General features: G+C 52.1%; 4 protein-coding genes across 4 annotated transcripts in view; 3 read left to right on the top strand and 1 right to left on the bottom strand.

Annotated features, from left to right (window-relative positions):
- The window catches only part of GLYR1 (glyoxylate reductase 1 homolog (Arabidopsis)), a 34,739-nt gene extending 23,888 nt beyond the window's left edge, over positions 1-10,851 (top strand). Inside the window, 7 exon segments of the mRNA XM_006878322.1 lie at positions 2,088-2,187; positions 5,211-5,321; positions 5,963-6,064; positions 6,594-6,756; positions 6,969-7,148; positions 7,463-7,587; positions 10,532-10,851. Coding sequence (XP_006878384.1) covers positions 2,088-2,187; positions 5,211-5,321; positions 5,963-6,064; positions 6,594-6,756; positions 6,969-7,148; positions 7,463-7,587; positions 10,532-10,606 — 856 coding nt within the window. The 3' untranslated portion in view covers positions 10,607-10,851.
- A 1,941-nt stretch (positions 10,852-12,792) lies between these two features.
- On the top strand, positions 12,793-17,802 carry ROGDI (rogdi homolog (Drosophila)). The gene is made up of 11 exons (XM_006874895.1): positions 12,793-12,851; positions 12,953-13,024; positions 14,002-14,078; positions 14,184-14,238; positions 14,742-14,822; positions 15,435-15,530; positions 16,565-16,663; positions 16,929-17,042; positions 17,361-17,410; positions 17,497-17,623; positions 17,751-17,802. Exons 1-11 carry the CDS (start codon positions 12,807-12,809, stop codon positions 17,790-17,792), a joined length of 858 nt encoding a protein of 285 aa, XP_006874957.1. The 5' UTR covers positions 12,793-12,806; the 3' UTR covers positions 17,793-17,802.
- Positions 17,803-18,425: 623 nt separating this feature from the next.
- SMIM22 (small integral membrane protein 22) lies at positions 18,426-18,861 on the bottom strand. The gene is made up of 3 exons (XM_006874894.1): positions 18,726-18,861; positions 18,559-18,644; positions 18,426-18,467 (listed from the first exon to the last, which is right to left on the bottom strand). The coding sequence occupies exons 1-3, from the start codon at positions 18,859-18,861 to the stop codon at positions 18,426-18,428; spliced, it is 264 nt and encodes an 87-aa protein (XP_006874956.1).
- Positions 18,862-23,722: 4,861 nt separating this feature from the next.
- Positions 23,723-26,728, top strand: part of SEPT12 (septin 12) — a 21,231-nt gene continuing 18,225 nt past the window's right edge. Inside the window, exons 1-3 of the mRNA XM_006874893.1 lie at positions 23,723-23,888; positions 24,271-24,396; positions 24,474-24,555. Coding sequence (XP_006874955.1) covers positions 23,726-23,888; positions 24,271-24,396; positions 24,474-24,555 — 371 coding nt within the window. The 5' untranslated portion in view covers positions 23,723-23,725. The remainder of the gene's footprint in view (positions 23,889-24,270; positions 24,397-24,473; positions 24,556-26,728) is intronic.

Here is a 26,728-nt window from a genome sequence, read left to right as displayed (position 1 = left end):
CTGATGCCCGTGGGCCGGGTGACTGGTGTTCCAGGGGGGTATCATCTGACTTGGGGGAGAAAGACCTTGTTGTGTGATTCTGCTAGGCAAATGGCTTCTAAGGTAGGGGTTCCAAGGTAGCACGTTCCCAGATGTACAGAGGCTGCTGGGCAGAGGGCCCGACTTTGAGAACCCTGCTGTAGTGGAGACATGAAGTCGGCCCTGAAATGGGCTGTGCTAGGCCAGGTGAGGGAAAGGGAGTGAAAGTATTTGAAGTTAAAGCTTCTGCTAGGCGCGTGCACACACATCTACCTGCCGCTGTCGCTGACTATTTTTTGTGGGCCCACGGCTGCCAAGCTGAAGCTTATGCTTGTACAGGGCTCCTTTGTGTCATACTGTGACCACTAGTGTTGGCTGAGGCCTGTGATCTGAGGGCCTGCCTTCCCAAGTCTGCATTTCCAGTTTGCATCTCCATGCAGTTCTCTCTCAGACAAAATGTGTATCTTTTATGGTACAATTTCTAGTAGTCTTGAAATTATTTATTCCACACATTATTTGTAGTGGAATTCCCTCCACAGTAGAGGAGCTGAGGCATAGTGTGTACTCAGGAAGAGGATGATCAGTGACCCCATTAATTTAGTAGGGTTATGAAGGGGCCACAATGGCATGGTAGCTAAGTACTCGGCTCTTGAAACCCACCAGGCGCTCTGCGGGAAGAAGCTTGTTTCTGTAAATATATACAGTGTTGGAAATCCTCTGGGGAAGTTGCACTGTCTTACAGGTTCCACTGAATAGGCTCAATGACAACAGGTTTGGTCTTTTTTTGTTGTTTGTGTTGGCTTTGGTTTTTTTAAAAACAGCCTAGAGTGGACTGAGTCCCATTGCCAAAACCCTTTTTAACACAAGCACAAAGCCCACATAAGTAATCCACCTTTCTGCATCCTATCTCCAGGATACTGGAAGCTGCTCTACACCCAGGTCACATAGGTTTATCAAGCAGGGAAAGGGAATGAGAGGTAGGCTGTCAAGACTTAGAATCACCTTAAGGAATGGCAATCTCCAGAGGACAGGCTGAAGAAGGATAAAAGATCAGTCCTTGGTTCTTATCTTTTAAGAACTGCAGTGGATAAGAGACAGCTTCCATTTTCAAACTCTGATTCCAGTGATGCCTACAGGGTGGGACCCAGTGAGTGTAGGAAGTGAGTTTTCCAGTAAGGGTTAGGGTCACTTCCCAGGGCAGGAGCCCCTTTGAAAAGATGGCTTTGGATGTGATTCAGGAGATTAAACACTCCGCAAGGACAGCATGGGGTCAAAGTGGGAGAGCCAGCACTGACTGCCTAGAGCACAGGGAAGCCAGAGTTGAGCACAAGCATGATGTAAACAAAAGTGAAGGAAGAGGCACTGCCTAGCCATGTCCCATGCAATGAGAGAAAGAGCTAAAGGAACCTAGGAGTGATATCTGGGCAGATAAAATTGTTCAAATAAACTTAGAGAAACAGCAAGCAGTAGGGATCAGAGCAACCTCCACACGTTGTAGGGGCCACAGGAAGTACGATGAGCAGAACTTTTGAACGCTCTGTCAGCAGGGTGGAGTGGGTTGTGGGGGAGGGGCACCGTCCTATGGAAGAAGAGCCCATGACCTGGGGAAGATTGGCTCCAAAGCTCAGGCACAGGACTCGACTTTGGAAAAGAGGGAGAAGGCGCATTTCTGCTGCTGACAGGGAGAATGGAAAGACTGTGTGGGGGTGAAGAGCAGTGGAAAATCAGGGAGAGGGAAACTCAGGTCCAGATTCCCAGTTGGGGAATTTGCTTCAGTTTGTTGTGGCAAATCCAAACCCCAGCCCTTGAGATGCTGCCCAGGGCTGAAGAGCGCTGGGAGTCTGCTCTTTGTAACAGAGCTGCAGATTCAGACCCTCAGTGAGAGCATCAAGGGAGCCTAAAGCACAGGCCCATTGGGACACAGGATACTTCTCAGCAGTGGCTTGCTGGGCAGCACCTCTGGTGACCTGAGGCCTCACCTGTCTTCTTGGAGCCCCTGTAGGGACACCTATGCGTCCAGACCTGCCCACCCACCCCATCCTGCACTGACCAGTCTCTGTCTGTTTCAGGATAGGATTTTTGGGCCTTGGTCTCATGGGAAGTGGCATCGTCTCCAACTTGCTAAAAATGGGTCACACAGTGACCGTCTGGAACCGGACTGCAGAGAAGGTGAGCCTCCATGTTGGTGCTAGACAAGTAGGGTGGGCCAGGGTCGTTGGGAAACTGTAGCCATCCAGGCTGCAGCCCTGATCTTGCCCTTCAGACTTCTTTTTGTCCCTAAAGCTCAGAGGACATAGTTTAAGTCTTTTGAGGATGCCACCTTTCAGATTTTTGATAGCAACATTTTTTGGAGGCACTTGAGTAAAACTAAGATAAGTGCATTATTGAGAGAATTTGTTTGCAGCCATCCACTGATATATCAGAACATGATTTGGTTTGGAATAAATCCTGCATATATGAGGGGACTTCAGAAAGTTTGTGGGAAAAATGGAATTGAAAGATAATGGAATATTTCCATGAACTTTTTGAAGCCTCTACATATTTGTGTATGTTTCTAGCCGGCTATTGTGACTTGGAATGTGTACATTCAACCTTGTTCCTTTCAGTGGCTGCAGTGTATTCTATTGTTTGGTTTGTGTTGAGTAGCTCTGTCCACTGGAACATTCCATGGTAATGGAAATGTTCTGTCTCTGCACTGCCCAGTATAGTAGCCACTCATCACAGGTGACTATCGGACACTTGAAATGTGGCTGCTGTAGCTATTGGACAGCACAGGTTTAGCACGGAAATGGTCGTCCATGGCTTCATCCAAGAAAAGGTGAAGAGTCACAGACTGGCTCCCAGGGAAATCCAGCAGTGCTCCTTCCACCGGGAACAAAGGAAGATAAGCCAAGGTGGTTCTGGAGTGGGTTAACCCTTGTGTGGGCCCAGGGCAGTGTCACAGCAGGCTGAGAACACACAGCAGTGGGGAGCACTTAGAGGGAGGTATGCTGGCTAGAGATCTCAGAGCTGATGGCACCCATTAAGCTGTACGTTCTAGGTGAAGTAAGAAACTCACTTCACTGGGGAAGGTCCTTTTCCAAAGTAACAAAGGAGTGATGGGAGTGTTGAAAGGGGACCTGGGAAAACCATTTTAATGGCCAAGCAAAGGAATGGGGCATTGGGTGCCTGAGCTACCAGTGAGGTCTGTCTCAGAGGTCCTGATGTGGGAATACCTGGCGATGCCAAAGGCTGAGGGGACCGGACCTAGGTGGACACAAGTGTGAAAAGCAGCCAGGGTTTGTTGTTAGGAGTGCATTTCCCTTGTTTCTAACTGCCTTCAGTCATCGGAAAAGCTAAACTGTCACTTGTTGTCACTGCCTGGGAGAGCAGAGAACCTGAATTCTAGTCACAGCTGTGCTGCCGAGCTTGGTCAAGGTGCCTTTAAACGTCCACAAAGACACCGCTCTAACGAAAGCACCTCCTAGGGGCACGGAAGCCAAGCATTGGAAGGGTGCCTGTGCAAATTATTACAAGCAGGGTGGCTTTCAAAAGGCACTTTAATTCTCTGACGATCCTCATGTCATTTTGTATATATGTATATATAAAGAATCTTAATAAAAATTATTCTCTAGTTCTCCTGGAATCATAAATAGAAAACATTTTTTCAATTTTTAGAAAAGTGATTTTTACAAGTCCAAATAATAATGTAACATAGAGCTGCCATTCTAGAAACCTGCCTGGTGCTCTTGGAGGTAATGACATAGTCCAATAGATAACCTAAGACTTAGTCAGTGAAATAGAATGAAGGATTGGTCAGTAAATTATGCTTGGTTAGAATGACCTTGGAAAAGGTCACCTCGCTTCCTGTTACTTCAATATATTCAAAATAGGCTACTGAATTCCGCTTTCCAAGAAAGTAAAATATTAACATAGACCTTCTTATGCCCAGAAGCACTCAAAACCCCACACAACCACAGTCATCATGGGCTTTGATACATTGTATTAAGCACATCACTTGATAACTCTGAAACAAATGTAATTCACAAAAAAGGACAAAAAGGGGTTCCAGAATCAGGAGTAATCAGAATCTAATAAGTTGCCAGGTTTTTGTTGTTTGTTTTTGATGGGCTAATTGATCAAGTAGGCAAAGTGTAAAATGCTGCATTTATGCTTGTTCATTGTTTTTGTATGAGGTACTTGGTGCTGGCCGTTGGAGACCTTGCTGGTGGTCATTATACAGTGGCACAGCTCCACGAGAAAGCTAGCTGACTTAGTATCTTACAAGGTTTAGAGCGATGGCCAGCCTGTTTCCTCCTACTTATCAAGACCTACATTGGAAACAGACAAGGGGAGTTTTGTACATAAAAGTGTTTGTAGGTATCCTTAATTAAAAACTGAATTCAGGGCTGCTGTCATACTGGAGGGGAACCATTAGATGAATTGAGGTGTATAGATCTCAATGGCGTATGCAGCAGCCTTCCATTATAACTAGTAATCATCAAGACCAACCCAAACTAAAGCAAACCCACTGCTGTTAAGTCGATTCCGACTTGTAGTGACCCCATAGGACCGAGTAGAATTACTCCCGAGGGTTTCCGAGTCTGTGCAATATCAGCTTTCTGGGCGCAAACTGTCTCATCTTTCTCCAGAGGAACAACTAGTGTTTTCTAATGCTGACATTTCAGTTAGCAGCCAAAAAACTAAGCATGTGTTTTGTCATGGGATATTTGGGTGATTTTAGTTATTAGGGAAAAAGTTAGCACGTTCAGACCCCCAGAAGTACCAACTTAGCTAAGAAAAGCTCAGTGAACCAAAAAGAAGGCCAAGATGGAGGCCTCCAGACCCAGACCCACTTCAGCACAGTGCCAGTAGCTCCAGGTCTGGAGTGGGTTCTGCCCCACCCAAGACCCCCTCAGAGGGGCTGGGACAGGTCCTGTTCACCGTCCTGTTCTTCAAACAGGAAACCAACAGCAGGCACTTGTTTTGTGCGTACTGTGAAGTAGAGCATCGGTCTAGGTACCAGGTACGCAAACACACAACACTCCTCAAGAGACCCCTCCCTTCCCTTGGGAAGGTCCACTAGCTCCTGGCTCAGCTTCTCCCCACCCCCCCGCCTTGGGAGGCGGTGGGAGGGCTGGTCACCAAACCTCTGGCTGGCATGTTTGTTGTGCGCTGCCTGTGGCTCACATTGGCATCTGTGACTTTTGCAGTGTGATTTGTTCATCCAGGAGGGGGCCCGCCTAGGAAGGACCCCCGCTGAAGTCGTGTCCACCTGTGACATCACTTTCGCCTGTGTGTCGGACCCGAAGGCTGCCAAGGACGTAAGGATCCCCTCCCTCCCTCCCCTCCACGCCTCCGGTTGTAGCCGGGAAAGCTGTCCAGCCTGCCCCTTCTCCCCTGCACACAGAGTGAGTGTCTGAACGTCCCGTCAGGGACCGTTTCCCTATGTGAAGGGTGCACACATAACTGAATACAGGCTTCCTTTCATGCAAACAATGGCTGGATGCCACCAGGGTCCCAAAGGCCCCATGTGTTCTTACTGAGCTGGAAGCTTTGGGGCCAAGTGGGTCTTTGGTCTACACGCCAAGTTTCTGTGTTTAGCCATCACTGTGTTTGTATGTTTTAAAAGTTCAAACGTGAATGGAAATGGACATATCATTTAATCCAAGTAAATCCAAAGAGGCCCTCCCAAAGAAACACTGTGCTTCCTTTTCACTTGGGAGGTTTTTCATGAGAAGCAGCACACAGGCACACACAGAGATGTCTTAGAAAGATGCATGGGGACATTCTCGAAACATTTTTCTTTCCCTTTTGCTCTCTTCATTGCTTTTCCCTTTGCAGTCTTAACAGTTACTGCCTACTTGGGGGAATGTGCCCAAAAGGCAGCACAATTCTGATCTGAGGGCCCAGCGGGGCATGTGGCCGGCAGCCTGGGCTATTGCTTCTCCCTGTGTCCCCACAGCTGGTGCTGGGCCCCAGTGGTGTGCTGCAGGGGATCCGGCCCGGGAAGTGCTACGTGGACATGTCAACAGTGGATGCAGACACTGTCACCGAGCTGGCCCAGGTAGCAGGCCCCTTTCCATGGGGACCCAAGGCCCCACGTACCCACGCCCATGGGTCTTCATGCTCTACCGCCAAAGTTGCAGCTTCTGAGAACAGCTGTGGTGGGAGGTTGCTGAGCTAGGCTTAGAGGCCCTTGTGATTTACACTCCTGCAGTTGAGGGCCAGGCTCACCTGAGAGACAGGTGGTTCTGCAGGTGTGGCCCAGATCATGAAGGACAGTCTCGTAAGCATGGTCGTAGTTGGAGGTGATCTTTGATCTTTGTAAGCAGTTGCAGGGTTTGTGGGAGCCTGTGAGTGAGACCCCAGCTTCCTTCTGTTTATTGTGGGGTGGATGGTGCCTCCATTGGAGGACGGTCTGTTTAGCCCGTCCACAGCCCTGGGACCTTCCATTCCTTAGTTCTGTTGGGGTGTGGTGAGAAGACATGCTCCGGCCTCCCCCACAGTGCCCTGTGTTCCCTGCCCATGGGCCCCCCACCTGGACCCTTCGAGAGGCTGGCAGGGGCTCCAGGTGTTGTGACTTTCCTTTCCAGGTGATTGTGTCCAGGGGGGGTCGCTTTCTGGAAGCCCCCGTCTCGGGAAACCAGCAGCTGTCTAACGACGGGATGCTGGTGATCTTAGCGGCCGGGGACAGGGGCCTGTATGAAGACTGCAGCAGCTGCTTCCAGGCCATGGGAAAGACCTCCTTCTTCCTAGGTAACAGCCGCTTGGGCCACGGCCCTAGGCTCCAGGGAGCTTTCCTCTGTCTCACATGGTCGGTGCCTGGAAGGAGGAAGAACCCATGCTTTCTTGTCAGGGGCAGGTACAGGGTGGGGGTGGAGCAGTTTACACAGGGATAAGGGTGAGTGAGACAGCCCCTGCCTACAGGGTTCGTAGGGTTCGTGGGAAGTGACCATAATTCTTTGCAGGTGAGGTTGGCAATGCAGCCAAGATGATGCTCATCGTGAACATGGTCCAGGGGAGCTTCATGGCCACCATTGCTGAGGGGCTGACCCTGGCCCAAGTGACAGGCCAGTCCCAGCAGACGCTCCTGGACATCCTCAATCAGGGACAATTGGCCAGCATCTTCCTGGACCAGAAGTGCCAAAGTAACATTGCCTTTGACCTCTCTGCATGCATTTGACTAGTCCATTTTAGTGGGGTCCTGGGTCAGGCTTTCTGCCAAAGGACCGTTTCCTTTTCAGGGTCACAGTGGAGCAAGAAAAGGATCTTCCCCTGGTTGTGGGACCTCCAAAGAGACTGGGTGGGACTTGGGGGCACATGCTCGGGTTCTGAGGGTGCAGAAGGACCAAGAAAGTTAGACTAGCTGGGAAGGCTAGGTGGCTGTGCCCCTACACTGCTGCAGACATCATCCTATTTATGGTCCCTTTATTTCTTCTGATGAGTGGTTTTTCTTTCTCAGACATCCTGCAGGGGAACTTTAAGCCTGATTTCTACCTGAAATACATCCAGAAGGATCTGCGCTTAGCCATCGCATTGGGTGATGCAGTCAACCACCCAACTCCAATGGCCGCCGCAGCCAATGAGGTAGCAGCCTTCTGTCCGTCTGCTCTCCTTCCACTGCGGTCACTTGGGACGGGCTCCAGGAGTGGCTGGCTTGGGGCAGCTTTTCCCTGAGGGGCCGTCTTAGTTCTTTTTAGGATTCACTGCATTGGAAACCACTGTTTTGGTTCATTTCTCAGTGGGAGCATGGGGTTTTCTGAGCACTGGAACAGTGAATGTAGGCTCTACACTGTCCTGAGCCTGAAACACTAGTTCAGGACCTTGTGGAAAGTGGGTGTGGCTGCTCAGGGAGCTGTCATTCATCCTTTTGATTTCTGATTGCCCTTCTCAGTCTTTTGTTGGCCTCTTCTTCCTTTTATGCCTCCTTTTGTATTATTTGAATGTTTTTTAATTTCACTTTATTTACTGACTTTTAGATCCCTACTTATCACCTACCCCTCCCCACATCCTTCACAGCAGGGTCTCTCAGGCCCCCACAAAGAATGCAGGTTGTGACGGGGGCAGTCCTGTGTGCTGTGGGGTGTCTAGTAGCACCCCTGGACTCTGCCTACTAGATGGCATCAGCACCTCCTCAATTGTGAGAACCGAAATGTCTCTAGCTGTTGCTACATGTCCTCTGAGGCTAAAATCACCACCAGTTGAGAACTGCTGCTTTAAGGTAGATATGTCCTGTGCTTTAAACGTCAGAGAGTAGTGGGATTTTTGTTTGTCTTGATAAGCCATATGCTACAGATGGTGTGAAAGGTCATTTTCTCTTTCTCTAGAGTAACCATTCCTGGTGCTCTTCTTTATCCCCTTGTGCAGAACCAAGTTTCCATCTAGTTTTGTTTCCTTTCAGCTGGAAGAATTTCCTCGGCATTTCCTGTGATATATAGGTCTATTGGTGACAAATTCCTATAGAAAGTCTCCAGTGTCAGAAACCCTAAATAGCAGTTCTCTGTCCTCTAGGGTTAGTTACTATGACATGAAATGGACTCTGTGGCAAATTCTTGGTTTTCTTACCTGAAGAGGTCGCTTTTCAGTGTTCATTCAGAGTTGACAGTTTTTGCTTCCATCACTTAAGAGATACGGGTCTATTGTCATGTGAGCGCCATTGTTTCTGATGAGAAATCCTCAGACATCTGAACCCGTCTTTCTCATTTCCTCACACAAGGTTTGTGTAAATGATCCCGTCACTTTCCTTTGTCATCTCCATTCTTCTGAATAATTAGTTTTTTGCAGATATTGTGGTTTTCAGTTTTAGAACTTCCAGTGATTTTTTAATATGGTTTCTGTTTCCCTGCTGAGATTTCCTGTCTTTTCCTTCATTCTGAGTATAGTTTTCTATGTGTTCTTGAGTCTGAGTATAGTAATTGCTTTTAAATCTTTGTCTCCAAATCTTTTAAAAAATGGGTCTCCTCAGGATCAATCTTTTTTGCTTGTCTTTTCATATGAAATATGGTCACATTTTCATGTTTCTTCATATATTAGGTGAGTTTGGATTCTGTCCTGACTTTGGGAAGATTATGTCGTGAAGACTCTGGATTATATTTTACTCCAATGAAGAGCACTGATTTTTGTTGTTGATGTGATAATAGCTAGCAGTTAACCTACTTGGCTTCAGACATCACACTCTTCATCAAACTCTTCGTCAGCTACTCTGACCTCTGGTCAGTTCTGACCTGGCCAGGCTTGTATATGAGTGGTTCCGGGGTTAACCAGAGATGTGGGTAGAGTTTACATGCAAATCTTTAGGGTTCCCCTCTTTGATGTTCCCCTTTCTAAGACATCCCCCTCAATTTTCGGAGACTACGGCTGCCCCAGACTCCACCCTCTGATTCTTCAGGTTCCATAGACTGCAGCAGGCTTAGCCAGCATGCCTGTGCAGGCCCTCACCTACCTTCAGACAAAATAGCAAGCATAATGGAAACTCATCCCTATAGCCTCTCCGCCTGAGAGCCCCTACGGTTCCTGCAGGGAGCCTGGTTGGCCCAGTTTTCAGTTGTGATTGGCAGGAGGGCTGGTCTGTAGGGAGCTTACTTGACCATTCTGAGTGCCTCTACTCTCCCAGCCTTTTTGCTACGGCGAGGCTGGGAGGAAGTCCCACAAGGCCAGTACCTCTCTGACAGAAAAAAATCCGAAAAGAGGCTTGGTTGGCAGCCTCTAGGAGGGGTTAGGCAGAGCTTCCTGAAAGCCGATGTTGTCTTTAGTGCAACTTCTCCCCACGAGGTCTGAGCCCAGGTTGAGCACACCTCCTCTTGGCTTTTCTCTGGTACGTGAGGTACTGACCTGGCAGGTGGGCGGGATCCGGAGCTTCTGAGCCTGCCCCTCGCCCACTTAGGAATTGCAGATAACTTCCAACATTCACGCCAGAGTTGTGGCGGCCCCACCTGGGCTGTGTTGAAACCAGACACACCAGCAGGAAACTGGCCGTCACTGCCCATCTGCAGTGGCCCTGTAACTCTTTCCACACTCAACTCTTGTCGCTGGACCACTGTTACCTGTGCGGCTCCTTCCCTTCTTGTGGAGACACAAACAAGCACACAGACACTTAAATGGGAGAGGAAAAATGTGATTTTAAAAAATCAATTCAGTCAGGAGATTGAAGCCACTGGGATGCAGCTGTACTCCTTGCGAGCTGGTGGACAGGGGCCAGCCATGCGGAGGGATAAAGGCCAGAGAGGAAGAGGGGAGGACCTTGGAGGGTCGCCGTCACCCTAATGGGGCGGCACACTGAGCACTTGCACTTCTTGCTGCATTTCACCTGCACGTTGTCCAGTGAAGGTGGGGAGGTGGTGGAACCAGAGAAGCTTAGCAGGTGCTTTGCCCCAAGTCAAGCCTACACGTGGAGCAGCCAGGCTTTGCACCTCAACAGTTTCACCTCCAGAATCTCTCTACTTGTGTACATGTGGAGTGGCCTCCAGAGTCAGGCCCGAGTCTTAAAGTGGGCTCTAAGCCTGGAGGCTGATCCCTGTCTCCTGTTTTCCAGGTGTACAAAAGAGCCAAGGCACTGGACCAGTCCGACAATGATATGTCTGCCGTCTACCGAGCCTATATACACTAAGCCGTCAGCACCCGTACCCCACCCCCCAATCTTCCCTCTGACCCCTATTCCTCACACGGGGTCGGGATCCTGGGACTTCGCTTTGGACCAGTCCACCTATCTCCGTTTCCTTTTCTACAGACTCTCAGACTTGCCATCAGTGCAGCACACAGGGCCCGGGGAGGGAGGGCTGCTGGCAGGAGTGGCTTGTGGGAAAGCTCTGGCACTGGGTACTGGACACTGACCCCCGGCCTGAGTGGCTGTGTACACACCCACACACACAGGCTCTCTCATCCAGGATAGACACTGCCCAGAAACTGCTGCCTGGCTTTGTGTTTTCTTCAAGATTGTCTTCTTAGCTCGTACGCTTTGGAGCCAAGGAACTAGAATCAGTGAGAGTGAGAAGGCTCTCTACAGCTTCCCCCAGAATGAGGAGGCAGTAATCACATCCACGTCCCCCTGCCTGCCACCCCCAGGCCCCTGCAGAGAGAGGTGCTGGGCCAAGATGCTCCCACAAGACTCTAGAGGGAGGGTCCTGTGGGATGGCCCACCCCAGCAGACCGCCAATGAGGAGTCACATGATCAGGCACCAGCGTGCAGCCACCTCTGTGTGAATGCCTTTGTGAGCTGAAAGGAGAAGGGCAGTGTCCAGCAGAGCCAAGGCGGTTCTCCAGGAAGGTCCCTGTCCACCCCTCCTGCCCTGCGGAGCCCTGGGCTGGGATCAGAGTTCTCATCGCCGGGCAGTCTGAGTGTTTGCACTTGCATTCCAGCCCTTGGGAGAGGGCTCCTGAGGGCCACCAGTGAGGAGTGACAAGTGAGGGGGCATTTCCGTTATGTCAAAGATTCTTCCCTCTGACCCAGCCCCTCCCTGCATGCTGCCCCTCCCCTCTCCCCCCCCCCACGGGGACAGTATTTCTGTCTGTCCCATCTTTAGCCCAGACGCAGCGTGACCATTTCTTAGGCTCCTCTCTTGGCACAGGAAAAAGTGTCTCCCTCCAGCCTGTGTCACCACCTGCGGGGTGTTATCCCCAGAGGCCCTAGCCTTTCTTGCATAGGGGACTAGAGCGGGGCTGGAGTGTTGCAGAACAAGGAGAAGTCGCCTAAGATGTCAGCCTTCTCCCTCAGCCTGGGCTGCCTTTTCCAAAGTCACAGTTTGCAGAAGGTCAGCATTTATAGGGAAATACATAATTCTATATATATATAAACCATGTGGCCACACTGGTGTGGGGCCCCCCACAACCTGAGTCCTTTGTTCCATGGTGAGCTGAGGTCATGGGGAGAGGGGAGCATCGGGGGTGGGTGCCTATGGGGTTTCTGGCACCATTGTAATTTCACTGGGTTTGAACTCATTTCTGTCTGAATACAAAGCCTGTTGCATCATCCCGTGTGGGAAACAGGCAAAGGGGGTAGGGGGAGATGCTGTAATAAAACTGGTTAGTCAATGTTGTCTTAATATTGGTGACATTCTGTAAAGTTCCTTTTTATGACTTTTTATTTCTGTTATAGCTATTTCACCTTTATTTTGAAACCCTTCCTTTTTCAGGAGAAAATGTGACACTTGTGAAAATGCTTGTAAGAAAAGCCCCTCCTCTACCTTCCTCCCTGCCACCTTTTTCCTTTAAACGACAAATCTAGGTAATTAAGGTTGTGATTTTTTATTTTTGCTTTGTTTTTAATGAACATTTGTCTTTCAGAATAGGATTGTGTGATAATGTTTAAATGGAAAAAAAAAACAAACATGATTTTGTGCAATTAACAAAGCTACTGCAAGAAAAATAAAACATTTCTTGGTAACAGCTGTGCGGGTCGGTGGGGGCGGAGGCGCGCGTGACTGGGACGGAGCTCGGGCCCAATAGGGCGCCTAGCGGCCAATCGTCAGGCGTAGCAAAACCAAGACCTTCCTTAGCCAATCACGGGATACGAGTGGGGGGGCACCCTATCAAAGCTGGAGAGGGGCGGGCCCGACTGCCGTTGTGCTCCCGCCCACAACAGGAGTAAATTCTGAGCCCGCAGCATCTCGAACAAACCTGCGCGAGTCGGGGTCGCGCAGCCGCTTTGCGAGAGTCTGAGCTGCGCAGTCGCCAGTCTCATTCCGAGGTGTCAGGAGTCGGGCGGTCGCCGACCAATCGTCTGTTGCGCCCGTTTGGCCAACCGGCAGCACAGTAGGGGTGGGACCGGCCTGCCGGCAGTGGGCTAAACAGGGCGCGCGGCAGCAGAAGCTATGGCGACAGCGATGGCAGCTACGGCAGCGGAGCGCGCGGTGCTGGTGCGAGGGCCGGGCCCTGACCTGGGGCCAGTATCGGGCCAGGGGTACAAGGGTTCGGGCCGGCAGTCTGGGTGGCCGCTGATCGCGTTCTCTCCCTCCAGGAGGAAGAGTTCCGCTGGTTGCTGCACGATGAAGTGCACGCGGTTCTCCGGCAGCTCCAGGACATCCTCAAGGTAATGCCTTCTGACCAACCACCCGGACCACCTGTCTCTTCCTCTTCTCGGCGGTCAAACAGGGCCCTTTCTATGCGCATTCACCAGTGGAGACACACGCAAGAGCTGTGATTAAAAGCACTAGCCTGCGGAGGTTCTAACCCACCCAGCGACTCGCGAGTGAAAGTCCTGGTGATCTGTGGCCGTAAAGATTGACCCACGGTCATTGAGTCGATTCTGACTCACAGCAACCCTGTAGGACAGAGCACTGCGTCATAGGGTTTCCAAGGCTGCAAATGTTTTCGGCAGCAGGAAGGAGGCAGCCGCATCTTTCTAACACAGAGAAACTAGTTGGTGGGTGTTAACCTGACATTGTGGCTCCCGTGCAAATTATAGCGTAGAATACCCTGTGGGCATGAGCAGTAAGTGTGTGCAGGGGTTGCTGAGCCCAGCGGAGGAAAATTGATGTCGCCCTGAGCTTCTGGGCGAGGTTTCCTTAAAGAGCTGACATCTAATCTGAGAGGTGAAGGACTCCATTTTTTTTCTCTGGAGTTGTGTGACCTCTCATGTGTTAGAGCTCTGTCTTGGCCTCCCGTTTCCTCATTTGCAAAGAGGAGATACTAGAGCCTGCCTCCACGGCTGTTTTGAAGATAAATGAGCTCCTCACAGCCCAAAACATCTAGCCCAGAGCTTGGCAAGGCCTTGACTTGTTGCTTACAGTTACCATTGTTATTTCTTGGTTTTGCCTCTCTGTCCCAGCACCTCTGCTGAGCCCATCCGGTCCTGGGTCCCTGTGTTGGGCACACAGTAGGCACTCCGCAAAGGTGAAATGAGCAGGTGGACCATGGGACCTAACACTGTGAGCCACCCCAAGGTTCCCTGAAAGCCAGCCACACACACACACACACACACACACACACACACACTCACAGCTCTGGCTAGGGAAAGTTTCTTCTGTTTGTGAATTCTCCCTACTTCTTCTCCCCTCTGTCCTGCAGGAGGCCTCGCTACGCTTCACGCTCTCTGGCACTGAGGGACCAGCAAAGCAGGAGAACTTCATCCTGGGCAGCTGTGGGTGAGTCCAGGCTGGGCAGAAATCGCGGGCTGGGGACTCTAGGAAGACCCTCTGGGGGCAGGAGGCATGGCCATGCCTCATCCTGTGACCCCCCATCTGTTACAGAACAGACCAGGTGAAAGGTGTGCTTACTCTCCAAGGGGATGCCCTGAGCCAGGCGGTGAGTCCCACCCCCCTTTGCTCATCTGTCACCAGGGAGGGGCACAGTGTCTCGTGCTTATTTCAACTCTGTTTTGTGGCTCTGGGCAGAATGCTTGCCTTCTCTGGGCTTCCATTTCCTCATTTGTAAACAGCAGCCTAGACTGATATTAGACATCGGGATGGGGCCAGCTCTGCACCCAATCTGGCACCAGATGCACGTTCCCAGCACCACATTCCTTGACCTTCTTGGCTGCTAACAGCTGCTCCCTACTACTTCCCCCCAGCCAAGGTCATGTTCCCCTTTCTCACTGCTCTTTCATATCTTCAAGGCACCTCTTGGGTCTGAGTTCCCATTTCCCCGACCTCCCCATTCATCCTCCATATGACCAGGGCGTTGCACGACCCTTTATCTGTCAGCCACCATACACTCCTGTTTGTGCGCCCAGCCCCAAGGCTCAGGGTGACCAAAGGCAGAAGAATGTCCTGCTTTCCGCCTGACTGATCCCCAGTTCTATCTGGTAGGACGTGAACCTGAAGATACCACGGAACAACCAGCTGCTGCATTTTGCCTTCCGGGAGGACAAACAGTGGAAGCTACAGCAGGTGTGGAGGCCCCTTGGGCTGGGTCTTGGGCCAGGGGCCTCTGAGGACAGGCCCTGGCTCTGAGAGGCTGTGGCCACGTGGAACCTGGGAAGATGCTGCCTGCTTGTGGGCCCACCCAGCTGGGGTGATCACTCATAGAGCTCCTTCACATAGGGTCCCTGGCCCTGGTCCCATCTTCCCAGCTTGATTTCTTTGGCCCTGGGCTCCAAACCAGAGACTTCGCCTGTGGGAGCTCCTTTGCTGGAGCCAGTGTCCCCCAGCTTTTCTCATCACATGATCTTAGCTCACATCTCCCCACTGGGGACCCTTGACCTAGACAGGCTCCCCCTTCCCAGTTTTTCCCACCTTACAACACTTGTTACTTAACATATTTCTAAGGAAAACAGACCTTCAGCACACAACCAGGGCCTGGCCTTGGAGGGCACAGCGCTCACAGCTTCAGAGTGAGAGGTTGGGTAAACTGGTCCCGCCAGGCAGCACACATCGCATCTCCCCAGGAGGACAGGCCCTCAGTGTATGGGGTTCATGCTGTGTGGGCACGAGGGCCCAGCACCCCAATCTCTCCCAGCCAAGGCCCAGCCCAAGTGACCATGCAAGGGATACTGTTTTCAGATCCAGGACGCCAGGAACCACGTGAGCCAAGCCGTTTACCTTCTCACCAACCGGGACGAAGGCTACCAGTTCAGGACGGGAGCAGAAGTCCTCAAGGTAAGCTACTGACAGGAACAAGAGAGCAGACGCTCTGAATGGGCCTTCAGAGAACTCCTCCCACAGGACTGTCTGAGAGCCCTAGATTCCTGGGCCTGGAACCACATCCTCAGGCTCAGCTGAACGTGGACTCTTCATCCCTCAAAGTATGAATGGATGTGGTTCCCAGCCCAGGTTCTGGAGTAAGCGTCAGTTGTGAGCCGTGTGGCCTCAAATCATGTAGGGCACCACTTCCTCCCCTGTAAAAGGAGAGCTGGCTAGAGCGATGGTCAGTATCAGGGTAGCAGCTCTCCAGTAACAATAGCGTGAACCAGCTCCGTGTGCTGGGGAAGCTGGCGTCAGACACCTGTCCTCAGGCTTGCTTTCTACCCTGACTTGCTGTGTGTCCTCAGGTAGATCACTGACCTTCTCTGGGTCTCTGATTCCTCATTTTTAAGAAAATGGGATCAGATAGACTAAGGTTTCCATCCAGAACCGTGACACACCCTAAGGAGTAGGAGGTGCCGCCCTGGGTCCTCCCTGACCCCCCAGCTCTTCTGGTGTCTCCCTAGAGTCAGATCACTCCAGTGCCTACAACAACAGTCAGATAGTAGCCAAACCCCTAGCTCTGAGGTGAGCTAGGGCTGAAGGAGGAGGGGCTCCAAATGGTACCCTGTTCACTGGCTGTGTGGCCTTAGACACGGGGGCTGCTGAGCTTCCATGCTCTCATCTATAAAGGTAAGAGGTGCGGTCACCTTAGGACTCAACTGCCTTCTCCTCTGGGAAGCCCTCTCAGACCACTTGCACCCAGCTGGATAGGGGCCCGTCTTAAGCGCTGACACCCTTGGGACAAAACTTTCCATTGGATGGCATTCAGAGTCCCTCTTAAAGCTGTCTGTATCTTTTACGAGCCCCCTGAAAGGGGGTCAGGGGCTGGGAACTGGGGCCATCCAGGACAGCAACTAGAAATCACCATGACCTTGTCTCTGGGGTACAGTCTCAGATATGGGGGGACGGGAGCAGATGCAACAGCATGACCCGCCCCCTTCCTCCAGCTAATGGACGCTGTGATGCTGCAGCTGACCCGAGCCCGCAACCGACTCACCACCCCGGCCACCCTCACCCTACCCGAGATCGCCGCCAGTGGCCTCACGGTCAGTGCCCCCAGCCAGCCCCACCCTGCAAGGAACACAGGGCCTGGAACCCCTGAATTGTAGTTGTGCTTGATTTTGTGGGATGGGGCCCTTGGCTTCCGTCCTGCAACCCTGACTCAATGATGCCCACTCCAGGGGGTGCTGGGGGACACAGGGGTACAGCATCCTCGCTCTGTCCAGCCCATGGCAGGAACATCTGCTGGATGAGGTACGGTGGTCTGCTGTGGCAGTCCACTGCACCCACTAGCCGCTGTGCCTCCCACAGCGCATGTTCGCCCCCGCCCTGCCCTCGGACCTGCTGGTGAACGTCTACATCAACCTCAACAAGCTCTGCCTCACCATGTACCAGCTGCACCCCGTGCAGCCCAACTCCAGCAAGGTGAGGGCCCCTGACGCACACGCACACACGCACACAGTCACCCCATCCCCTGCAGCCCAACTCCAGCAAGGTGAGGGCCCCTGACGCACACGCACACACGCACACAGTCACCCCATCCCCTGCAGCCCACCTCCAGCAAGGTGAGGGCCCCTGACGCACACGCACACACGCACACAGTCACCCCATCCCCTGCAGCCCATCTCCAACAAGGTGAGGGCCACACACACACACACACACACACACACACACACTCAGCCACCCCATACACCTGGCCTCACGCTGGGCAGGCGTGACAGCGCTGCCCACTCCTCTGCCTAGAACTTCCGCCCTGCCGGAGGCGCTGTACTCCACAGTCCAGGAGCCATGTTGTGAGTATGTGGCCCTGGTTGGGGAACACCCTGGAGGTGGCCTGGGTGAGCCAGACCCACCCTCAGGAACCCCATGCCGCCGACAGTGAGTGGGGCTCCCAGCGTCTGGAGGTGAGCCACGTGCACAAAGTGGAGTGTGTGATCCCCTGGCTCAACGACGCCCTGGTCTTCTTCACGGTCTCCCTGCAGCTCTGCCAGCAACTCAAGGATAAGGTGGGTCGGGGGCAGATCCAAGGGCTCCTACGGCAGCCTCCAGTATCCCTCTCCCCACACACCCACACTGCCCTGGGCTGGGCTCTGTGTGGAGACACTGCCCCCTAACCACATCCTGCACCCCCAGATCTCCGTCTTCTCCAGTTACTGGAGCTACAGAGCCTTCTGAGCAGAGCATCTGAAGCCCCTTCCCACCCCTGGGACCAAGACCCAGGGCATCCAGTTCTGCCCTCCCCTCCCCCATGGGCCACTGGAGCCAGGAGACTGAGGACTGTCTACTATTTATTACCCTCCCTGCCTGGGGCCTCGGCCACTGGGGTGGTCAGACTGCCGAGGAAGCCCACATTCCAAGCCCTGCCCTCCAAGGGGAACTTTGGACCATTGGACAACCCCTCCCTTCCACCACAGGTTGGTTGGTGTGAAGGAAGTGGGGAGGGGGGGTGGTAGTTCAGCCATGCGTTGATGCTGCTGCTGACTGGGTTTATTTTGCCCCCTCGTCTCTGAGAAATAAAGAGTATTAGACTTAACCTGGAGCCCTTCAGTCTGTCCTTCTGTGAAGGCCCAGGATCCCCACACTCACACTGACAGGGTTCCCTGACTCCCAGCCTCCCCTCCCAGGAGCTAGGAGGGTCCACCCAGCCCCTTCAAGTCCTTCAGCACCAGGTTCCTATGATCCGGTCAGTCACCATGGGGGGCGGGGGTGCCATTCCCGCTCCAAAGGTTCGGCTCCAGGTGTTCTAACTGCCGTTGCCACCACCAGCACCAGGCAGGACACAGGAAGGACTGGCAGGGACTTGTCGTCTTAGGGCTCCAGGGCCAAGTTGTCCAACCCCTTGGGGCTCCTCTGCTGGAGACATACAGGGGCCTTGTGGTGCGCCCACCAGAGGAGGGCCAGCACCCGCCTGCTGCCACCCTCATTCTCCCAGCGGGCTCACCTTCACGGGGCTCACCTGGGACCTGGGGGAGTTACAGCAGCAGCAACAGCGGACGATGACCAGCAGCAGCAGGACGAGCACGGTGCCTGGGGACGGGGGGGGGGACTATGGCTCTGTGGCCGGGACTTGGGCTGCTGGGCAGGGCAGGAGGTGATGGCCATACTCACCCACGAAGGTGAAGAAGACGACGAAGGCAGCCGTGTCCCACGGGGACTGGAACAGCTGTCGGCTCTGCAATCTCCCCAGCACTTCCTGGGCCGTGGCCTCCAGCTCCCGCCCAAAATCCTCCGCTGATGGAGCCATCCCAGCGATGCGCTGCTGTCCCAGCCCCCCCACCAGCAGGACCACCTCAGAACCCTGCACTCTTCCAGGGGCTGGCCACACGGCTGTCTGGCACCAGCCCCAGCCTCACTTTCCTCCCAGGACCCCCACTTCAGACATGTGTCCTGCCTCTACCCTTGACCTATACTGTCCAAACCCCTTGCAGCCCACTCCCAACACTTACCTGTGGTCTCACTCCTGTACCCAGTTCAGGCCTAAGCCCCTCCTCTCCTGGTCCCTATCTTGACCCGGGTCTGGGTAACCCCTCCGCAGCCCCCGATCTTGTAGTCCCAACCTCAGACCCCCCTACCTGCCACTGAAGCTAGAAGCCTGGCAGCGCCTGAAATCACAGACCCACTTCCTGCTTCCGGGTCCTCAGCCACCTGAGACCTTGGCAACCAGGCCCGCCCCTCTCTAGGGACAACCTGCACTGCCCGAGGTGGAGGAGGGGCCCAGTGCTGCCCTCCCCAGTCCCAACAGGTGTGCACCTGCCTCCCAGGAGGCCATGCTGCGGGGCCTCTGGCGGTCAGCATCTACATTTCAGGGTCACGGGTTCAGCTTTGTTCAATACTTCAAACAGCCAGGAACTCCAAAAGTACTCGGCAGCTGTGGACTTCAGACAGAGAAGGGGAGGAAGAAGGGAGAGAGAAAGGTTGTTTACACTACACTACGGTTCCTTGAGTTCTGGTGTGGTGCTGTAGGATAAACACTGAACTGCTAACCACAAGGTCAGTGGCACAAACCCGACCAGCTGCTCCTTGGACACCCTGTAAAGGTCGCTATGAGTCGAAAGTGACTTTAAAGCACTTAACAGCAACAACCATTCCTTAAAGGAGCCCTGGTGGTACCGTGGTTAAGCACATCCAGGGGCTGTGAACCTCTATACAGATTAGACTTGGAAAGCCGCCTGGGCCTGCTCTGCCCAAAGAGCGACGGCATCAGGTTTGGGTTTGGGTTTGGGTTCAGGTTCCTGGGCCGCTGGACATTGCTGGCTTTGAGCCAGCATCCTGCGGGGGGGCATCTTTCCTGGACTTTTATTCTCGTGATTGAAGGGTGGTGGTTGCCTATATATATGAGCTCTTTCCCCAGGACTTGGAGACCCGGGCTCCTGCCCTCCCCAGGGGAGACAGTTTCCAGGATGCCTTTCTGGGTTCACACCTGTGTGAGGCCCACCAGGAGTTGAAGTATGATTGTGAACTTAGTGGACACAGTTCCCGTGCCCTCATGGTCCACATGGTTTAGCAGGAAAATAAAAAACAAACACCAGCTAATCTCGGGCTCTGTGCCCATCACTGCGTGTGCATTACCAGAATTCCAACTGTGGGGATTGCTGCGGTTCTCATTTGACAGATGTGAAAACTGAGGCCCTGAGCAGTTCTCAACAACAAATGCAAATCATTCACCACCATCCCCTCCTGTGTCAGTATCCAGTTGGTGCTGTGAACATCCTGTTGCAGGTGGATTCTGAGGATCAGAAGTCTAAAGCGGGTGGGCAGGGTTGTGTTCCTTAGGGAGACAGAAGAAGCGATTCCATTTCCTTGCTAGAACCCCTGGTGCGCTTCTTAGCCCCAACAAAGCAATAATAGGAGAGAGTGGCTAGGGTGGATACCACATGGGTCCAGCCCTTAACACGCATCTGTGTGTGACCTTGGGTATTGTCCCTGATCCCAGTCTCTTTCCTCATCTGTACAAGTGCCCACTTCATAGGGTTGCCATGAAGATTCAATGAAATCATCCACCTGAAAGCCTCCTTCCCGCAATGCTTAGCGGATCAAAATCAGTGGTCATGCACTGCTATGATCCAGCTTGCGGCTACAATTACCTCCTGTCTGTTGTTCTCTGTATGTGTTTGGGCTGGCCTGCTTCGTCACCCAGCTCAGATCATCTTACCTTCTGTTTCCCAGTAGCACAACCAAGAGCGCCTTTCCCAGTTGTCATGGGCTTCCTGCGTACCTGAGTCTCAAAATCACCTTTGAGCCTGTACTTGGATGCACCCCCCCAAAAAAAAAAAACCAAAGAAACCATTGCCATCTTGTTGATGCTGTCTGTGGGATAGAGTAGAGCCACCCCGTAATGTTTCCAACCTGTAAATCTTTACAGAAGCAGTCTGCCAGACACATTTCTGCCAAGGAACGGCTCTTAGGTTGGAACCACTGACTGACCTGTTAACAGCCAAGTGCTTTAATCACAGTGCCACCAGGGTCCTGTCCACCCCGCCACTGAAACTGCCTCCCCCGAGTTCTCAGAGTTCTAGATCACTCTCCTGGGAGGATTTTCCTAAAGAAAGCTGATTTTCTGTAAAGAGAACTTTTTTTCCTCTTGGGGATACTCCCAGAAGTGGGATGTACTTGGATTCAAGGCGAGCCCATGCCTCTCTAGAGCTGTTCCATCATCTGCTTTCCCTTGACTGATGACTTGTCCAGTCGCTCGGCTGTGGAGTTGTAGCTTGTGAGATTTCACTGTTGAAAATGGATCCATGGTCTGATGAGAGACTGGTGGAGACTTGAGGCTGTGGCCCTTTGACACCCTTCAAATCTGGACCTGAACCCACCTGTTACCTAAACAACAGACAGGTCAATAGTCATTTGCTCATTACAATCAAGCTCACCAGCTGCTCCTTGGAAACCCTATGTATAGAGTCGCTATGGGTTGAAACCGACTTGAGGGCACATAACAACAACATAGGGTAACTATGAATCGGAACTGACTCACTGGCAGTGCAGCTGTTGGTGAGAACCCTACCCACCATCTGTCTATCAGATTGTTTGCTGTGGTGACTTGTATGTTACTGGGATAACAGAGGCTCTGTTACTAGTACTTCATATACCAGCAGAACCACGCATGGTGGCCTAGGAATGCCTGGTGATGTGCTTCTGAGAATCAGCTAATAAAAAACCTTATGGGTCACAGGAGAACATTGTCTGACAGATTGCTAGAAGATGAGCCCCCTTGGCTTGGAAGGAACGACACACAATAGCTGCAAAAATGAACTCAATAGATGGTTCTGGACCAGACAGTATTTCATTCTGCGAGTTGGAGCCAAATCTACGTAGCTATTAACAAGCCATCTGTAAGATAATGCTTGCTGACCCCTGGGGCAGAGGAAGACTTTGTGGTGGTTGTTAAGTGCCATCACGTCAGTTCTGACCTATAGCGACCCTGTACAGAGTTTCCGAGGAGCAGCTGGTGAGCTTGAACCGCCAACCTTGTGGTTCAAACCGACTTGCAAATTCAGGTACCAGGAAATAGGTGAATAGCAAACAAGCAAGTTAGCCTGACTTGGTATGTGAAATGTCTTAGTGTTGAAAGATGGGGTTGGTGAGAAATATTTGGATGGACCATGAATAGTCAGAAGAGCAGACATCTGTCTTGGAAGCAGTACAGCCAGAACGTTCCTTAGAAGCGAGAATGATTTGGCTATGTGATCAGAAGGGACCAGTCCCTGGGGGAAGAACATCATCCTTGGTAAAGTGGAGGGTCAGTGAAGACACGAAGACCCTCAATAAATGGACCGGCACAGTGGCTGCAACATTTGTAGCGACTGAGGATGAGGCAAGACCAGGCAGTGTTTTCGTTTTGAGACACCTAAGGACAACTAAAGGTAGGGAAATGATAGGGTCAGGTGAGGACTGTGACAAGGTGGGAAGCCATCAGTAGGGGGCAGGACAAGCTAGCCAGGGGTCTGGACCTAGAGTTGCCAGTCTTTATGACACTTGCAGATGCTTTGGAAATCTAGGTTTTTACATGAACAAGAAAAAAGACAGTAAAAAGGTGAGACTTTGAACTCCTAATGACCAGGTTTATATCCCAGCTCTCCACTTCCTGGCTGTGTGACATTGAGTGACTCCCCCAACCACTTAATCTGTAAAGTGCGGAGGTCACAGCACTTACAGGACTTCATGTCCTTTCGTTTCCAAAATAATGTTAAAGGCAGAGTGCTCACCGGGTAAACATTTGTTCAAACCATCCCCTAATTTATCAGTGCCGTCCTTTTTAACTCTGACACCAACGCTGGCCAAAGAACATGCACCATGTTCTACTTTTGGCCTGTGAGTGGCAAGTTTGCCTCCTCTGGCAGAGTGGCTAAGGGGTGTGAGCTTAGACCTCAGCAGCCCAGCTCTGCCAGGAGACCTTGGACAAGGGAGTCTCGGGGTCCTTTGCAAACAGGGTCCTCACATCACTTGGGTAGTGCTTGTGACAGTTAGTGGGACTATGTCCCAAGGAGGCCTGGGGGGTCATCTTACCCTTTCCCTGCCCTTGCTGGGCCTGGGAACCCCCAGGTGGGGGCCACAGGAAGGGGGTGGAGTTCAGATTCTTCGGTTATAACTGTCACCCTCTGCCTTCCCCCTGGACACAAACCAGGGCCTTGCTGGACAGGGGCAGCTCCCAAAGGACCTGAACTGCCAGGTGCACCCAGAGGTTGCTGCTTCTACCCCTTTGTCTGTCTGTCTCTGGCTTCTCAGCCCCACTTCCCTGGGAGACCCTCTGGCTATTGAGACCTGTTCCCGTCACTCTCCACATCTACTGGGATCTCTCTGGCTCCCCACCTCTGTCATGTGTCCCGGGGCCCAAGACCCATGAGCTAGATCCCCTTGTTCCCAAACCCCCTGGTCTTCCCCTGACCTCTGTGCTGGGGGAATTGGTGGAATGGGAGTCAGCCTAATCTGGAAGTCCTTGCCCTGTCTAGAGCAGGGGTAGGCACAAGGGGCCGGGTCTCTGGAGTGGGTGCACCTCAGGGTGGGGGCTCAGGTCAGAGGACATGGGTGCCCACTCACAGGCAGGAAGACTCAGAATTTTCCCCTAATGGTCTCCCCACCACACCTGGATGACAGGCATTGTTGGCCCCATGGACCCCACAAGACAGCCCCTGTCCCCCTGCTCCTCACGGACCCCCAGTCCCAGACCCCTGCCCTGTGAGATGCTTGGTTACGTGGGCATTGAGGCCGTGCTGGATCAACTGAGGATCAAAGCCATGAAGATGGGGTTTGAGTTCAACATCATGGTAGTGGGTGAGTGAGGGTCAGACCCAGAGACTCTCTATTCAGTAGGTGTGTTCATAGCACCTCACAGGTACAGGGGACTCGGAAACACCACAGAGACGTTACAGGACATAATCACTCGACAGCATGTACTGTGTGGTTTTGAGGAAGTTAAGGTCAAAGGCAGGCAGAACGCCTAGATGTGGATGTCAGGCCCATGAGGAGTGGCGGAGACCAGGTGGGGGACGTGCAGACACTTCTGCTTACCCGGACTGGACACTTAGGATTGGGTGTGCTCTTGGGTGCTTAGGGTATGCCTTGCAGACCATTCACTTTAACCAGACTTTTAAGAGTTGGAGACACAACACCTGCAACGTCCACCTTTCTTCCTCTCATCATGGTTGATTCACAGGGCAGAGCGGGCTAGGCAAGTCCACCATGGTGAACACGCTATTCAAGTCCAAAGTGTGGAAGTCCACCCCACCGGGCTTGGGAGGGCCCACGCCCCAAACACTGCAGCTGCAGTCGGTGACCCACGGTGAGTAAGCCCCGCCTCACCCCACCAGAAGCCTCCCCTCCAGGGTCCAATCTCCCTCCTCTGCTCTCCTTCCACAGTCATTGAGGAGAAGGGCGTGAAGCTGAAACTGACTGTGACCGACACACCTGGCTTCGGGGACCAGATCAATAATGACAAATGGTGGGTCCCTTGGGGTGGGGGCTGAGCCCCTGTTACCTCTGCCTGTCCCACTGCCAGCCTCTGGGAAACATCCCAGCTCTGAAGTTACCTAGCAGTAACATCTTTGAGTCTCAGTTTCCTTGTCTGTGTAATGGGTACATTCAATTCTACCTCAATGATTGAAGGAAGTTAAGAATGTTAAGATTTTAGCCTACTACCTGGCACACAGTAAGTGCTCAATAAAGTCATAGTCAAGTAAAGAGTTAAGATCCCACATTCCAGAACCAGGACTCCTGGGCGGGGGGGTCACTGTCTAGCTGCATAAGCTTGGACAGGCCTCAGTTTCCTTTGTTGTAACTTGGGGATGACAACACCACAGTAGAAAGTTGTTCTAGGAAGTCGAGAGCTTCCAACAGTGCCTAGGAACACACATCATCAGGGCTGGCTAAAGAGTTTGTGGGGTCGAGTACAGTGAAAATGAAGACTTCCCTTGTTAGCAAATTAAGCAAGTTAAGATGCTAGCAGCTCAGCTTCTAGGCAGAGGGCCCATGGACCACACAGTTTACAACCAGGAAGCCGTACTAGTGAACAATGCTTTACTGAGCACCTACTATGTGTCAGGCTGTGATGCAGGCACGGGCAAAACAGCAATCGACAACCAACAGATCAACATCTTTGCCTCTGTGGAATTTCCATGGTCAACAAAATATACTAGCTATATAGAGTTGTTGTTAGGTGCCATCAAGTCAGTGCCAACTCATAGCAACCTTATGCACAGCAGAACGAAACACTGCCTGATCCTGGGCCAACATCACTAGCATGAACCCGACATCCAAACAGGACATTTTTGAGAGTTAATGGAGCATTGGCAATCTATGATTCTGACTTATAGCGGCTACTCTAGAGGACAGAGTAGAATCGCCTCATAGAGTTTCCAATGCTGTAAATCTTTTTTTTTTTTTTTGTATTAAAAAAAGTTATATTTAGAGTTAGCTAGCTGGACTGTTTGTTATTGTTGTTAAGTGCCATTGAGTTGATTCCAACTCAAAGTAACCTTGTATAGAGTTTCCAACCGCCGACCTTGTGGTTCAAACCATCCTTGTTGTCCGGTGTGTTAACATGCAACGCCACACCAGGATTCAGTCTAAATGATCCTAATTTTATTGGAAACATCCAAAGCATCCTAGTCAGGAATCAGTGGAATAAATGCCTTCTTTTCTCCATCAGCCTGGTCAAGGCTACATCAATGTCACAGAGCTTCTTCACAGCCAGTTTGATCTGGTGTTTGCTGGCCTCGACCTCCACAATGAACACAAATGTGTGTTATCTTCAATCTGCCTCTTGGCTGACTCAGTGGTGGTGGTGGTGGTTATGTGCCATGGAGTTGAAACTGACTCATAGCGACCCTGTACAGAGTTTCTGAGGCTGTAAATCTTTACGGGAGCAGAAAGCCTCATCTGTAGTAAGAGGGAATTTGATGAAGGCATAGTGGTCAAGCTTGTTTCTCCTGGGGGCGCTCTTCTGAGGATATTTGGTCTGCCTTCGGAGCCTCAGTGTGTTAGGCTAACAAGGTGGGTGACATGTGGATCTGTTTTTGTGGCTCCGGACCCTTTCAGCACTGTCTCCTTGGCCTTCAATGCCTTTGCTGTGGCTGCCGTGTTGGGAGGGGCAGGAGCTGCCTGCTTTGCTTTCGGCGCCATCTTTGTAAAAAGATGTAAATCTTTACAGAAGCCAACTGTCAGCTCTTTCTCCCACACAACTGCTGGTAAGTTCAAACTGCCAACATTTCGGTTGGTGACCAAGCGCTTAACCACTGTACCACCAGCAGGGTGATCAAGAAAGAGCTCACTGAGGGTCTATGTTCATGGTGGTGGAATAAAGCGAAAGATAGTGAGGACGTTCACACAACTTGACAAATGCAACCAGCGTCGCTGCGTTGTCCATGTAGCAATTGTAGAGTTACCTACGTATTTGTTCACCCCACCACCACCAAAAAAAGAAAGATCAGTGGATGTTGTTGTATTAGGTGCCATCAAGTCGGTACCAACCCATAGCGACCCTATGCACAGCAGAACGAAACACTGCCCGATCCTGGGCCAACCTCACTACTGTTGCCACGCTTGAGTCCATCGATGCTGCCACGTGGCAAATCCATCTCATTGGGGGTCTTCCTCTTTTTCTCTGACCCTCCACC

The sequence above is a fragment of the Chrysochloris asiatica genome, unplaced genomic scaffold (assembly GCF_000296735.1).
Source record: "Chrysochloris asiatica unplaced genomic scaffold, ChrAsi1.0 scaffold00305, whole genome shotgun sequence".
NCBI classification, from domain to species: Eukaryota; Metazoa; Chordata; class Mammalia; order Afrosoricida; family Chrysochloridae; genus Chrysochloris; species Chrysochloris asiatica.
This window is presented reverse-complemented; position numbering and strand designations above follow the sequence as displayed.